At 42.5% G+C, this 13,341-nt stretch overlaps 1 protein-coding gene across 7 annotated transcripts in view; it reads right to left on the reverse strand.

The window, feature by feature from the left end:
* usp32 (ubiquitin specific peptidase 32) overlaps positions 1 to 13,341 on the reverse strand; it is a 68,834-nt gene that overhangs the window by 28,641 nt on the left and 26,852 nt on the right. For all 7 annotated transcript variants that reach the window (XM_085380474.1, XM_085380475.1, XM_085380476.1 and 4 more), the window contains exons 3-5: positions 10,693 to 10,798; positions 8,184 to 8,302; positions 5,810 to 5,969 (exon numbers count right to left, since the gene is read on the reverse strand). In XM_085380474.1, the coding sequence (XP_085236600.1) occupies positions 5,810 to 5,969; positions 8,184 to 8,302; positions 10,693 to 10,798 (385 nt within the window). The remainder of the gene's footprint in view (positions 1 to 5,809; positions 5,970 to 8,183; positions 8,303 to 10,692; positions 10,799 to 13,341) is intronic.

Below are 13,341 nucleotides of genomic sequence, written 5' to 3' on the forward strand. Positions count from 1 at the left end.
AAACAGTTGAAACACCGCAGATCTGAATTTGACCTGATTTCTGTAAATGACCAATCCAGCACCGTTGATGTGAGAATGGAAAGATAAAAGCAAACTGTATTTTAGATCGTCCAGATGAAAGCCGTTTGCAAACATGCACTGCAGACCTGAACGTCTCTTTACATGTGAGGCGCATCAGCATGTCTAATGCAGGCAGATCAGCTGTTAATGCAGCCCAGCGTACATGAAGCATCTGCGTTAATCGTTATCTTTTTCTTTACAGGTTATTAAGCTTAATCGGATATTTTTACTTAAGATGTGTCGGCTAAAACTTCTAAACTTCAAACCTTCTTCTTGCATCTTCATTACTGATGCACATTTTTCTCACGTCATGCAGCTCTAACTGAATTTTATTACTGTACAAACCATGCAAACGGAGAAAAATAACACTGTGTACTGAATCATAAATATGGTGCTTGAGGGCAAAGAGGAAAGAAAACACGGGAGCATGCGATCCATAAGTGATGCTGCTGACAGGTGAGGGAAGAACTTCTGTGGGAGTATGGAGGAGCAACACGACACGAGCGCACTCAGATACTTTATCGTACATCAGCAGAAGAAAGGATCTCCTGGGGAGAACCAGGCTGTCTCCACTGCCTCAGCAGAGCTCGGTCATTATCCTCCACTGAGAAACAGTCGGCCAGCTTCTCCTAGCAGCTCGTTTGGTTATGTTCCCGTCTACGTTCACATCTTCTCCATGAGAACAGTCTAAAAGGATGAAGGTCGTTCTGTTTCCTTTCTGATTTCTTTAAACGGTTTAAATAACTAATACAGAATGAAAGCATTGCAACTGCTGCAAACAAAACAGTGACAAAAAAGTGTGTGAGAAGACACGCTGAACACTAGTTCAGTATTTAAAGCGCTGTGTGTGTTTATGGCTTTAAGCACGTTGCTCAGTGAGACTGAGAAAGAACCAATAAATTGATAATATTGAGCCTATTTCATGTCAGCAATGAAAGCCGGCTAAAACGACGACTTTGTGGTGTCACAACTCTCACTGATTATAACAGAGCGTTTTGTTAATGTTTAAAGACAGGTCAGGATGTTGTTCTTTCAGGTGTAGCCCAGGTGACGTTTAACCATCCGAAAGAAAGAAATACAAAAATTTATTCAAACGTGTCATCGGAAATTTAATACAAGTCCACAAGTACAAATTTAGGATCATATAAACTAATTATTGCTAATTAAGCAATTACATTTGGTGACCCCACACACACACACACACACACACACACACACACACACACACACACTCATCATCAGTAAACCCAGGGTAGGGTTATGCAGACCGATATAGCACATGAAGCTCCGCCCGGGGTAACAACCAGCCTCCTCCTTTAACTTTCTAATCTGCAGCTTAAGCTAACTGGATTCAGCAGCTAGTCAGCTAGCCTGTGGCAGGTAGCCAAAATGATAATAGTTGTCAAACGCAGACGTATGAATCAAATGGCCGTCACTTCCTGGTAGAAACTGGACTGTGGATTCTCGGTCAGGTGGGCTGAAAGCTTGTTTTTAGCAGCTACGGGTAACAAACAGGTTGCAGTGATGGGAGGCAGGTGAAGCTGAAGCCCAGACTTCTCTCTGACTCAGAGAAGGTTTTTATAACTCTCTGTAGTAAAGACACGGACGTCGACACAGCTCGACGACCTTTCTCACTTCCTGGTTCAGACATTTAAAGTTAAAGGAAACACTGAATACAAAACGAATGATTTACACCAGGGACTGTACGGAGACTGCATGGAGGAAATGATACAAGCCAGAAATATTACTGAAGGCTCTGATTCAGTCAAATGACGGTCTGACTGCTAATCTATAAAACTCACGAGGCTCACTTTGGATCCACTCCTGCACATCTCCCATCCACCATAGGCTCACTTCTACAAACACTGGCGTAGACTCGAAGACACACAAGAGCCATTCTTTGCTGGATTTAACGTCTTTATAATGATGATGAGCTTCAGTTTAGCAGTCTTCTCTTCTGAGTACGTGCATTAACTTCTACAGAGCCCAAGGACCTGCACTGCTGCTATGCTAGATGTGCTACTCAGATGCTGGTACGCATAAATCTACCAACGAAAAACAAATCCAGGTACTTTTCATTTGAATGACAAAACCGATCTGATGACGGGCCGTTACACGTCATGGCGCCCTGCAGGTCTGATACCCACCCAGAGGTGCTACTCTGTCCGAGTGGCAGCAGAGATACCATACCATTATCCAGGGAACATCCTTACACAGGTGTTGCCACCGCCAGTACGTAGCACAGCAAAACTCCCCGCATCAGCTGCCTGGAAGGTTATTTCCAAGGATTTCTACTCAAATAACTCCAAGATAGCATCCAAGCTAGCATGTTAGCAGCAGATTCACCGTGCTAAGCTCCGCCGCGAGTCACGCTTTATGTTCTCGTTCTGGAAAGAGTCATGAACCAGGGCCGTGTCAGTCACGCTCTCTCTTCATCTCACACTCACAAATACAGATCAAGAGACGCAAAGGTAAGAGGATAAGCTGGTAGCAGCCAGATTAAAGACAACCTCAGCTTCTCTGGACAACACAGCTTCTTTGCAGCCATCTGAACTTAACGGGCTAAATTTACTTCTTGGTCTTGTGAAAACACTGACCTACAGCAAACAACAGAACGTGCTTTTGTTTGACGTGCCAGCAATCACTGCTGTTCGTACGATCGCTCCATCGTTACTCTCACTGTAACTGTGAGACGCAAATGTGGAAAACTGAGCTAAAAGCCACAAACCAATGTGACACACCCACATGCATCTCTCTGTGTTTGTGGAACAATGTGGATCTAAGGTATAATGAGGTCAGGGAATCATGTGGCATGAAGTTGGCTAAGAAATCGTTTTAGAATAAAGTTTTTAAAAAATCTGATTTGTGGAGACGTGTTGACAGAATAAGTGTACTGCTACATCACACACTACTTCTTTTAAAAGACTTTTTGCAAGCATAGACACACTATGACCTGCTTATGTCGAGCTTAGTATGCGAGGACGTCCTCAACACAATAACAGTAACCAATTTTTTTCTTTTCTTTTTTGTCTTAAACTCTTTGTCGTAGAGTAAAAACTTGCTGTTTCTGAGTGACGTAATCATGTTTTTAGACACACTGTGCTGTAGATCAAACGTCTGGGCTGGTAATAAGGCTTTGTATCTGCAAACCACAGCGTGTTTCTAAAGTGAACTGTAGGGTATGAAAAGGTTTCATTATCAAGCCTTTTTCAGCTCCTTCATTTTACACAAGCAAAGCAAAGTTTCTCTCATCAGGACAATATCTTTAAGGACTCGTGTAACGTCCTGTACTGCACACGCTGCACTATACTACACTTACTGACCCTGAACAGTCTTTCACAAATCAATCAGTAACATCAGGCAGAAATAAAACCACCCATTCAAATACTTTTGTTACATAAGGTGGCTGTCAGCATGGGAAGACACTCGACAGCATCAACATTCATGTTCTCTGGTTCACACTTTGACAAGAACTCGCGATTCATATGAAGGAGTGATGGAGTCACGAAGCTGGAAGACGACATGAAATAAGAATCGGGGTCAGTGGGTTTAAAAACAGCACGGTTTAAGTGTAACGCTGTCGGAGCTGGAACGCACGCCGGGAGACGTTTGTGGTGTTTCCTGAGACGTTTGCTCTCCAAGACCGAGGACGGAGGTGCAGGAAGAAGAAGATGGAAATGGGAAAATGTCCGTTTCACTCACTACGATATGGCAGAACATCACACAGTGAATCTATCACATCCCTGAAATATTTCACTTTTAGTCCCTGCTTTTTTATTTAACCTCCCACTGAGATTCAAAACCTCTTTCTTAAGGGAGACCTGGCCGAAACAGGCAGCAGCAAGTATCTCACAGTTACAAATATTACACAATTAAACACAGGCAACAACAACAACAACACACACAAACAAAATGTAATTAAAATGACATCAGTCTCATTGAAACAGGTGTGGAAGGATCCTGAGTTTTAATTTTTCAGTGGTTCTGCAGCTCGGTCCAAGCCGAGGGTTCAGTTCGTGCAAACAGAACAGAAAGCAACAAGACGAAGAGAATAACCACCAGCACGTTTCGCTGCTTCGAATTCAGGAACAAATATTTACAAATAATCAAACGTTCTGCGCGACCAATCAGACGGGGCTGCACCTTCACATGCAACAGGCTCCTCCCAGCAGCCTGTGTTTACTGGTATACAGTGTTGGTCAAGTTACTTGAAAAAAGTAATCAGTAACTAATTACTGATTACTTCCCCAAAAAAGTAATCCCGTTACTTTACTGATTACTTATTTTCAAAAGTAATTAATTACTTAGTTACTTTTTAAAAACACGATTTACACCCTGAAGAGGTGATAAAGCGATAGATATTTCAGCCCAATTCTACTTTTTCTACATAATCCATCATACAAAATGTAATCAGATGGAAAAGTCTCTTTTTAAAACTTGTTTTATTAGTTTTAATCTTTTAACTTTATGCATCAAGCAAACATTTAATTATCTGCAACATTCTCTGACTGGAAGAAATTAGTTTAACATTTAAACCTATTTTCTGCACATTCCAGCACATAAAATAAAATAGTTTTTGTGTTTACACTCAGTCTTTCAAATAGATGCAAGTAAAACACAGCAGAAAATAAATAAAGTCAAAGACTCAGCGGTCCTGTTGCTCTATTTTCACCTGTAAAGCAGGAGTGAGGTAGGCGGAGGTTTACCCTGGTGCAGGTGTGCCGCGGTCAGTGGAAGAATCCGTGAGTTTCTCTGTGAGTTTCCCATTACGTCGTAGCTACTCGGTGCTTGTTGGAAGTTTAGGGGTTTTTTCACTGTAAAAAGAAGTTTTCTTCCCACGCACAGCGGACACTAATGTTTTTGTCACTTTTTATGGAATCAAACTCAAAGTAAGGTCAGTACTTCCACGCTTTAAACGCTGCACGCTCATACTCTCTCTGCACTCGATATATGATCCACTGTTGATCTGCACACAGCTGTTGCCACGAACGTCGCACTCGCTTACGTCACTGTCATGAGACATTCTCGCAAAAAAATTACAGTTTTAGTAACGCAGCAACGCAGCGTTCCTACGGGAAAGTAACGGTAATCTAATTACTGTTTTTGCAATAGTAATCCCTTACTTTACTCGTTACTTGAAAAAAGTAATCTGATTACAGTAGCGCGTTACTTGTAACGCGTTACTGCCCATCTCTGCTGGTATATGTCATCACCTTCTAGCAAGAAACCTCCACATCTTGGCAGCAGCTGCTGCTCGTATTAATGCAAACTTTATACCAACTTGTGGTTCCTGGTAGCATCAGGAACACCATCAGCACAAACTGCATTCCCACCACTCAGAAGAGTCTGATGCTCTCCTTTTCCCCTTACAAACACTACTCTTCAAACCAGCTCTAACCTGCTGAAGTTTTATTTTTTTTAATTGTTTTATTTATTAATCCTCCCCTCCGCTTTAACAAGCTACAAGCCATCAATTTTCTTGGAGCAGTTTCACATTAAAAGCTTTCTAAGTTATTCTCTGTGGAGCAACATTGGTTAGTAAGGCCTTGTGCATTGCAGAGTTTGGCCAGGCAGGTCAGAATTTCTTGTAGTGACTAAAAATGCTGAATAATTATCCAGACTGATTCCAATCCAAAGTCCATCTAAAACAAACCAGGTATCAAATGAACACCTGAGCGTCTCAAGTGTGAAGTAAACACATAACATTCAGGCGCACTGCTGCAGGACGCTGTTTTAGGGGTGGCCTTACGGTGTGTGACGCCCGCTAGGGTCTGGTAGAACGTGGGCGTGTCGCTGTCATCCGTCAGCGTGACACACACTCCTCCCGACAGCAGCCATCTGGACAAAGTGAAGGCTTCCTTGTCCTGCAGGAGCCAGTTCCTGAAGCGATCGTAGTTGACCTTGTCTCCCTGCACAAACAGAAAGGCAAAATGAATCTGCTGTCGCCAAAACACCGATCGCCAGCCGTGTGCCGAGTCCATCCTCGTTTGGCTATTTAATGAGGAAAGGCTTTGGCCCGTCGCTACGGATTCATTAGCTATTGTTATTCATCAGTCAAAGTGTTTTGGGGTTTAGGGCTTTTAAATTTAAACTAACAAATTACACAAAGTCTGACAAATCGAATCATTCGGTCGTGATGAGAAGCACCGACTTCTGCTTCTTGAACGTCTTTTTCCCCCAACAGAAGTTTACTGACATTTTAAAGAAGTCAGCTCATCAAAATGAGTGACAAGTGCCGGGGCAGGACTGCAGAAAGTAGCCAAGGACGAGGGCGCAAACATAGATAAGGGAAATGCACTTTGCTTCACATCAAGGTGGAAGCTCTATTCAGTTGACAGATGTCAGTTTCACGCTGCAAACATCAAACAGAGAACGACAGACGAGGCTCTAATATAAGAAACCTGATGAATCGTAACGATCCCCGATGAATGCAAATGTTCCCTCGTGCACAAACTTAGAGCTACTGTAGGAACGGCCTCGTGCACACCTGGACTACCAGTGGCCGAGGCAGCAGGTAATGCAGCCACCCCTTTAAAACCAAAGTGACACTTAAACATGTTATATGTCACAATGGCTTTGCTAAGGCCTGAACTCTGTATGTGTGCTTCAGTCAGCGAGATGATTGGCACCACAAACACAAGCTGGTCAAAATAGAGCGAGCCGAGCTGCAACACCTCCCTCTAGAAGGACTTGACTTAAATTATTTTGATACTTCAGCGATAAATAATGTTAACAGCTGCACATAAACTGTGCAACCACATTACGTACATGTGTGTGGACGTTAGCCTACATGCTGGTGCTAGCACTGCTAATGATAGCTCCAATAAACTCATTGTGAAATCATTGAGTGATATTTATTGTGCTCCAAGAAGGCTCTTAAATACACGTGCACTATTTTCAGTTGAACCTTAGGTTTGCCTTCTTTTGATGTTTTAAAACTCTTTACAGCAGCGGTCGCCGCAGACCGGTTTATGCCCAACAATATTTTCACGGACCGGCCTTAAAGGTGTGGCGGATAAATACAACAAAATAAAACCAGTGCCGGTGTCGTGCCAAAGTAGGTATCCCCGACAATGTTTCCCCTGTGCTGGGAGCACGCAGGAAGTACTGATGTTTTCATTTTGTGAAAAAGTGAAAAATTAGTATCGTTACATTACCATTCAGTTTGAGGGTTACTACAGAAAATTATATATTTATTGCTCAGATGGGATTATTTTAACAAACCATTAACATTTTGGCTGATAACTATTTTTATTCTCCTGTAACTTTACTATATAAAGAGCTAAATCCTCCAAAGTTTCAGGAGTAATGCGTCATAATAAGAAGTGTTTGTGAACTAAAAATCAGCAATGTGGGAGACCGTTTGTCCGTGATTTGGACAGTCCAGCTTGTGCTCCTGACGCAGGGGAAACAAATTCTGTCGGGGGTACCAAGTTTGGCACGACACCGGCACCAAACAAAAAGGAAGATTTATTCATAACACACAGGAAAAGACGCAGGGAAACCAAGTTAATGATAAAAACGATAAAAGAATAACGCTGAAAGCCGATAAAAACCCTGAAAACCATGAATTCCCCCCCGGAGCCTCAACTCTTGTGGCCCAGTACCAAACGACTTTTTTGTTTCTCCTGCACACAAACAATATCCCGACTCTGTTTAACCCACAAATAAGCATCTAAACAAATGAAACAATCAGTCTTGGACATGGATTTGGTTAGTGGTGATTTCAGAAGTGAACATGTAATTGCAGAAGGATAATAATGGACATAAACATCATCAGGGGAAAATGCAACACCTGAGTATTAGACTTTATTGTGTTGTGTCTCTAGAGATGTTTGCATGCTATAAAGGAGGTGGGAGTGGGGAGGTTTGCATGCTTTCAGGTGGTATTTTAATAACCAGCACAATGACTCGCTGATAAGCCAAACTTTGTATTATCACAGCGAGGAGGCTCCCTGTGCGCTCCTAGTAACAATGGCTCTTTTATAAGCATGTGACTGAAACCTCTGCAACGATCAAGCGCTCTGCGATAGAAGCTGAGGAGTCATTAGTCTGCAGCTCACTTGCATGAGTGCATGAGTTAACAGATTAATGCTGTGCAGTCTTTTGCAGCGTTTGCTCACCTCGCCGAAGGACTCCTTCAGGGATGCCGGGACTTCTCCATCCAGGACCTGCAGAACTGCTTCTATATCTTCCCTGGCAGCATATCCCCCCAGATCACTGGCAAACAGGCTGAAGAGGTCTGTGCACACAAACACACGAAGAAGAAAGCTCAGCTTTATCACAGGAACGCAGGCGTCCAGCACACAGCAGCAATGAGCTGATAAAAGTCTCAATGTCAATAATGTCCTGATGGATTTGAATGCCTGCGACATGTGAGATACGACTACCAGAATGAGCCAGAGGAAGAGGAGACGAACCAAAAGCATGAAAAACAAAAAGAAACGAAACATTTCAATCACTGTGGTCTCAAAACAGTCGCTCCTTCAGCTTGTAGCCTATCCTACAAAGAAATCAACCAGATGTCTCACACAGTTCTGAGAGTTTCCGGCCCATGTGTGCTTGGACAGTTAAGGTGAGTGAGCTTTTCTGAAGCTGTATATGTAGAAATACCTTCTAAAAATGATGTTTTGCAGTAAAACAGAACCACTCACCAGCTGTCATCAGTCCACTGACAAGTTCAACATTTCAATGTTTTGTTCCCAGATTAAATTCAAGTGTTTCGCTGCAGTTCCGACTTCGCTGACTCGCTTTTTCATAGTTTTCAGTCACGTGAGCGACTCGCCACCCTGTCGGGCAAAACATCGCTCCATCATGACGGTCAGCAGTGGACGGTCAGTAGTACTGCAAGACTAAAGTTTTGTTTTTATCTCGAGCCAAGACTACGTTCATCTCTTCATGGAGGGGAGACAAAGATATGAAGAGAAACCGTGATTTTTGGGGACTTGTGACCTGCTGGATGGGTAAATAACACCACCGTGTGGGAGGCGAAGAACAAGAAACTTCACCGTTAAAGCAAAGATAACTGCTACAGCTAGCTTCAAGTACCACGTGTAAATCTAACATTTGGTTGACTTGGACATTTACAGTGTCGGGCCAGGAAGTATGAGGAGCATTCATTTGTCACGTGTCAGAGTATTTGTCCGGTGTCGGCTAAACCATTCCTACAGTTTCACTGAGCCGCCACTGACAGCCTGGTTGCCGTGGAGAATGATTTGGCCTGTAAGGCGGGGTAGGTGTAGGTGTGTTCACAGGTTGGTGCCATATGCCACGCCCTTCTGGAAGCTGGTGCTGTGCCAAGTTAAATCTGAAGACGTTTAGAGGACAGCTGGAGGACCGCAGTACTGTTTTGTCTTCCAGGTGGACGTGTCCCAGTAGTGATGTGACAACTATGAACACTGCATCTTTTCTCTTTGATCACAGTGTATGTATATATGCATGTACCCCATCTCCTCCTTAACGAGTGCGTCGACGAATGTCATCACACATACAGTAACTATTAACATTTAAAAGATTTTTAAGAAAAACTTTTATTATAAAGCCCCAAATCTGTTTCGTTTATGTTAATTTCATCATTCGTTTGTTTTGTCACGTTCAACATATGTTGCCTATAAATAACTCGATGGATGCCAACATCCGTATCCGGGATGGATTTTGTTCCAAGTAACACTTAGCATGGAACAAAGAATGGAGACAGATATTATAAAGGACTAAACCGCAGGTTAAAATGAGTGATTGCAGAATTATTGACCCAGGAGACTAGTTTCTTAAAGTTTACAGATATAAAATTGATAGTGGGGAAAAAATATCTGTGGAACGAGTCGTCTCATTATTTGTTTTATTAGCTTCTAAAATACAACAAAGAACAGTTTGATGACCTCAACAGAAATCTACATAATTGTTCATCTTTCAGTATGAAAGCAAACATCCAAGACAGCACTGGACGAGGCTTAGGATAAATGTCCGAGTCAAAGCCCAGAGGGAAATTTCACCAAGTAATCGTGGAACAAATCCAGGAGTCTGTCGGGCCTTTACACGGCTGAGATACTGAGAAGTGTTCACAAGGGTCAGCTGCTAATTAGTTCTTCACATTTTTAAACAGTACCTTCAAAACACGAGGCCTGTTAATACCTGTGCCAGAGCTCAGCCTCAGAAACAGCATTTAGTTCAGCTAAAGCTAGCTCGAACCAGCCTGATGCTGATTATTTGGTGGTGGAGATATTACCGAGTGCAACTCGCTATGAAAAGAGGTAGAGTGAAAGCACTTAAAGGTAAATATATGACAGGAAATACAGCCTCCGGATGTTTAACCATGACACCCCGTCTACATGCAAAGGGGGTTCGTTTTAGCAATTTAGAAATACTTTAACAAATGACTTTTCATAGTAGGTAATGATGTAATAAATTACTTTAATGACAGTAAGTATGTTTATCCAACTGTGGCAGTAGCCATGGCAACCCGTGATCACTCCTTGACTATAACTAAACTGCATTAGCTTAAAGCTTACATTATATCTCATAAAAAACAAATTTTAAAACTACTTTTATTCTGTTTTTTGTTTTGCTTTTTTTAAAGCGAGACAAGAGAGAGGGAAATGAAATCAACATCTCATGGCCTAAACAGATACTTACACTTTGCCTTCTCCTCATCACGTCCTCTGGTCAGAAGCACCAAACCCACGATCAGATTGTTAAAGTGCAGCCCTTTGGCAGAGCCTCCAAACGAGGTGTAGATCACCTAAAACACACACATAATCGTAACGTTAAACACGAGCTGCTCCACCGCCTGTAACACGATCGAGACGTCAGCCCATCCAAACACCACAGTGACAAAAGCTGCCAATGTGTGAGCAAAGAAGAGTTTTGACCAACGTCATCAGGTTTCACCGACAACTGAGAAAAAAAACAAAACCATTTGAAGTTTGTCGTTCAAAAATATAACAAATGTAACATTTAACATAACAGCTTGGATGCAGTAATGTTGGTGACTCTGGAATACTGCAAGACCTACAGTACGATGTCAGTAAAAGGAAAGCTGACAGGAGGAAAGTACTTCCTGTGCTGGACTTACAATTCATTTTCAGTTCAGTTTCTCAGAAGTAGCCCTGGACTAGTTTCTGTGGAACTGTGAGAGAAAATCACCCAAAACAAAAATAGAGAAATGTGCTCCTCATCTTTAAAACTATATCAGCTCGTGTTACGGAGGCGCTGCTGTCATTAAGCTAAAGGACACGCTGATGGCCTGCATAACATGACTCTGCAGTCAGAAGCTGATGAAGCATGTCCATGCCAGCAGGTCACACAGAGTACAGAAGCTTTATTTGTGGCTTTTAAAAACACGGAAGTCACACTGTGTCATACGATGCAAATTCCTAAATCCAACACTTTCACCGTCATCTGCCGCCCCTTCATCACACACTGCTGCTTAGAGTCCCCGAGAGCAGCCATTTGGCTTTCTACCTGGTAGGCTTTTAGCTAAGCTTTAGCTTCAGCCAAGTGGAAGCTACATTGGCTAGTCATTCATATGTAAATTAGGTTGTTACCTGAGAATTCTGGAGGGCAGTGGGGGTGTGTGAATGATTGCTGATTTCTAACTGCCAACTGCCTCTTTGTTTGTCGGGGGGGGGGGGGGGGCTGCTAAAAGCGGTGAACTTCCTTTTGTGTTTCATCTTGATGCATTCTCAATCATCCAGGAAAATAAATCTCCAAAAGTCACCAACTTGGAGTGTTTCAGTTTGCCATCTTAGGGAGAAATCAACACACATGGGTGTAGGTCCTTTGTTGCTGAGATTTATTGATAAAAACAGTACAAAAAACCAACCATTTGTACACATATTTACAAATAATAATAAAAAGTGAGTGAGTACACTTCAACATTTTCAGCAATCACTCACAATCCTGGCACTGCCATGGTATCTGTATTCTGCATTTACCACATGTGTATCTGTAGCAGTGAACACATCGCTCAGTGGCATGATTGTTCTTGCATTTGTGTTTGACCTGACACATGGCTCTTTTTCCAGGGATAGGTGTGGAGGGTTGTGTCCGAAGCAACTGTTCTTTTCTTGCCTTCTTCCCAGCTACATGAGAGTGAGCCAACTCTCCTGCAAGCTCCACCAGGAAGTCCACCCGTCTTTCCTGCGTCCCGGTGCATGCTTGATACAGCACATGTGCATTCAGTGCTGCCATGTCAATCATAATTATCAAAGACCAGTGGTCTGATTGATACCACAATGGACCACTGATCAATGGTCCACTGGACCACTGATCAGACCACTGGTCAGCAAACCTGGGAAACCCACAGATAATAGTCGACGCGTCGTTTGAAGCTTTGTAAGATCACAAAAGACGCAGGAATAAGTAGCAGGATTTCAGAGTGTAATAACGGACTGAAACAGAAGATGGCAGCACTGCATGTACGAGGATGCCAGCTGCCGTTAAACCCCGACGAAGAAGAAGCTGTGTCCCAGAATTCATAGCGCGGCCCAGCTTAGTTTCCAACAATGGCGGCAGCTAGTTAGTTTTAATATTACTCTTATTATTCTTTCTGGGTCACAAAATAAACGTTTAACATATTTTCAGGCGAGAATGTAGCTGTGTAAACCTCAAATATCTGCTCAGTTTATCAAGACACCGCATATTTTCAAAAGCGCTCCGACGTTTTCGGAGACGTCTGTTACCCACTAGCTCGATAGCTAGCCGGGGGCGAGGCTAGCTAGAGCCGTGAGAACACCGGACTCCCGGCAAATCGTTTTCAAACCCACCGCCGTCTTTCGCTACTCAGGTTAAACATGATATATGAGTCACTTAGATAACTTACAAATGTTGTTGTTTGGCTTTTTTTGGTGTTTTATTTGTTCCTGAGTAAATCGGTTTGGCTGAGATTAAAGTTATAGTTTTTACACAGCTGAATAAACGTCAAGCAGACAGCTGATTATCAGAAGTGTGAGATGCTCCAGAATTTACTCCGGTGTCCTGTTAAATTTTAGATAGCAAGGAGTTTATTAAACTTCACCGAAACAATCTGCAAATTAGAGCAGGGCGATATGGCCAAAAATATTTATCACGATATATATTTGAAAATTTGCGATAACGATATAACCGACGATATAATTGATGCGAGACAAAATACAACTCCACAACATTACTAGCGCAAAAAGACAACCTTCCATTTATTTTCACTTAAACAAGAAGCTGGTTTTTATGTACATTAAAGCTTTATAAAAATGTAACAGTGCAAATGCAAATTCCTTGCTGAAAGTTTAACCAAAAGGCATTTCC

The sequence above is a fragment of the Rhamphochromis longiceps genome, linkage group LG14, assembly GCF_057381845.1.
Source record: "Rhamphochromis longiceps isolate RC_006_pf linkage group LG14, R_longiceps_female_GT1.1, whole genome shotgun sequence".
NCBI lineage: Eukaryota > Metazoa > Chordata > Actinopteri > Cichliformes > Cichlidae > Rhamphochromis > Rhamphochromis longiceps.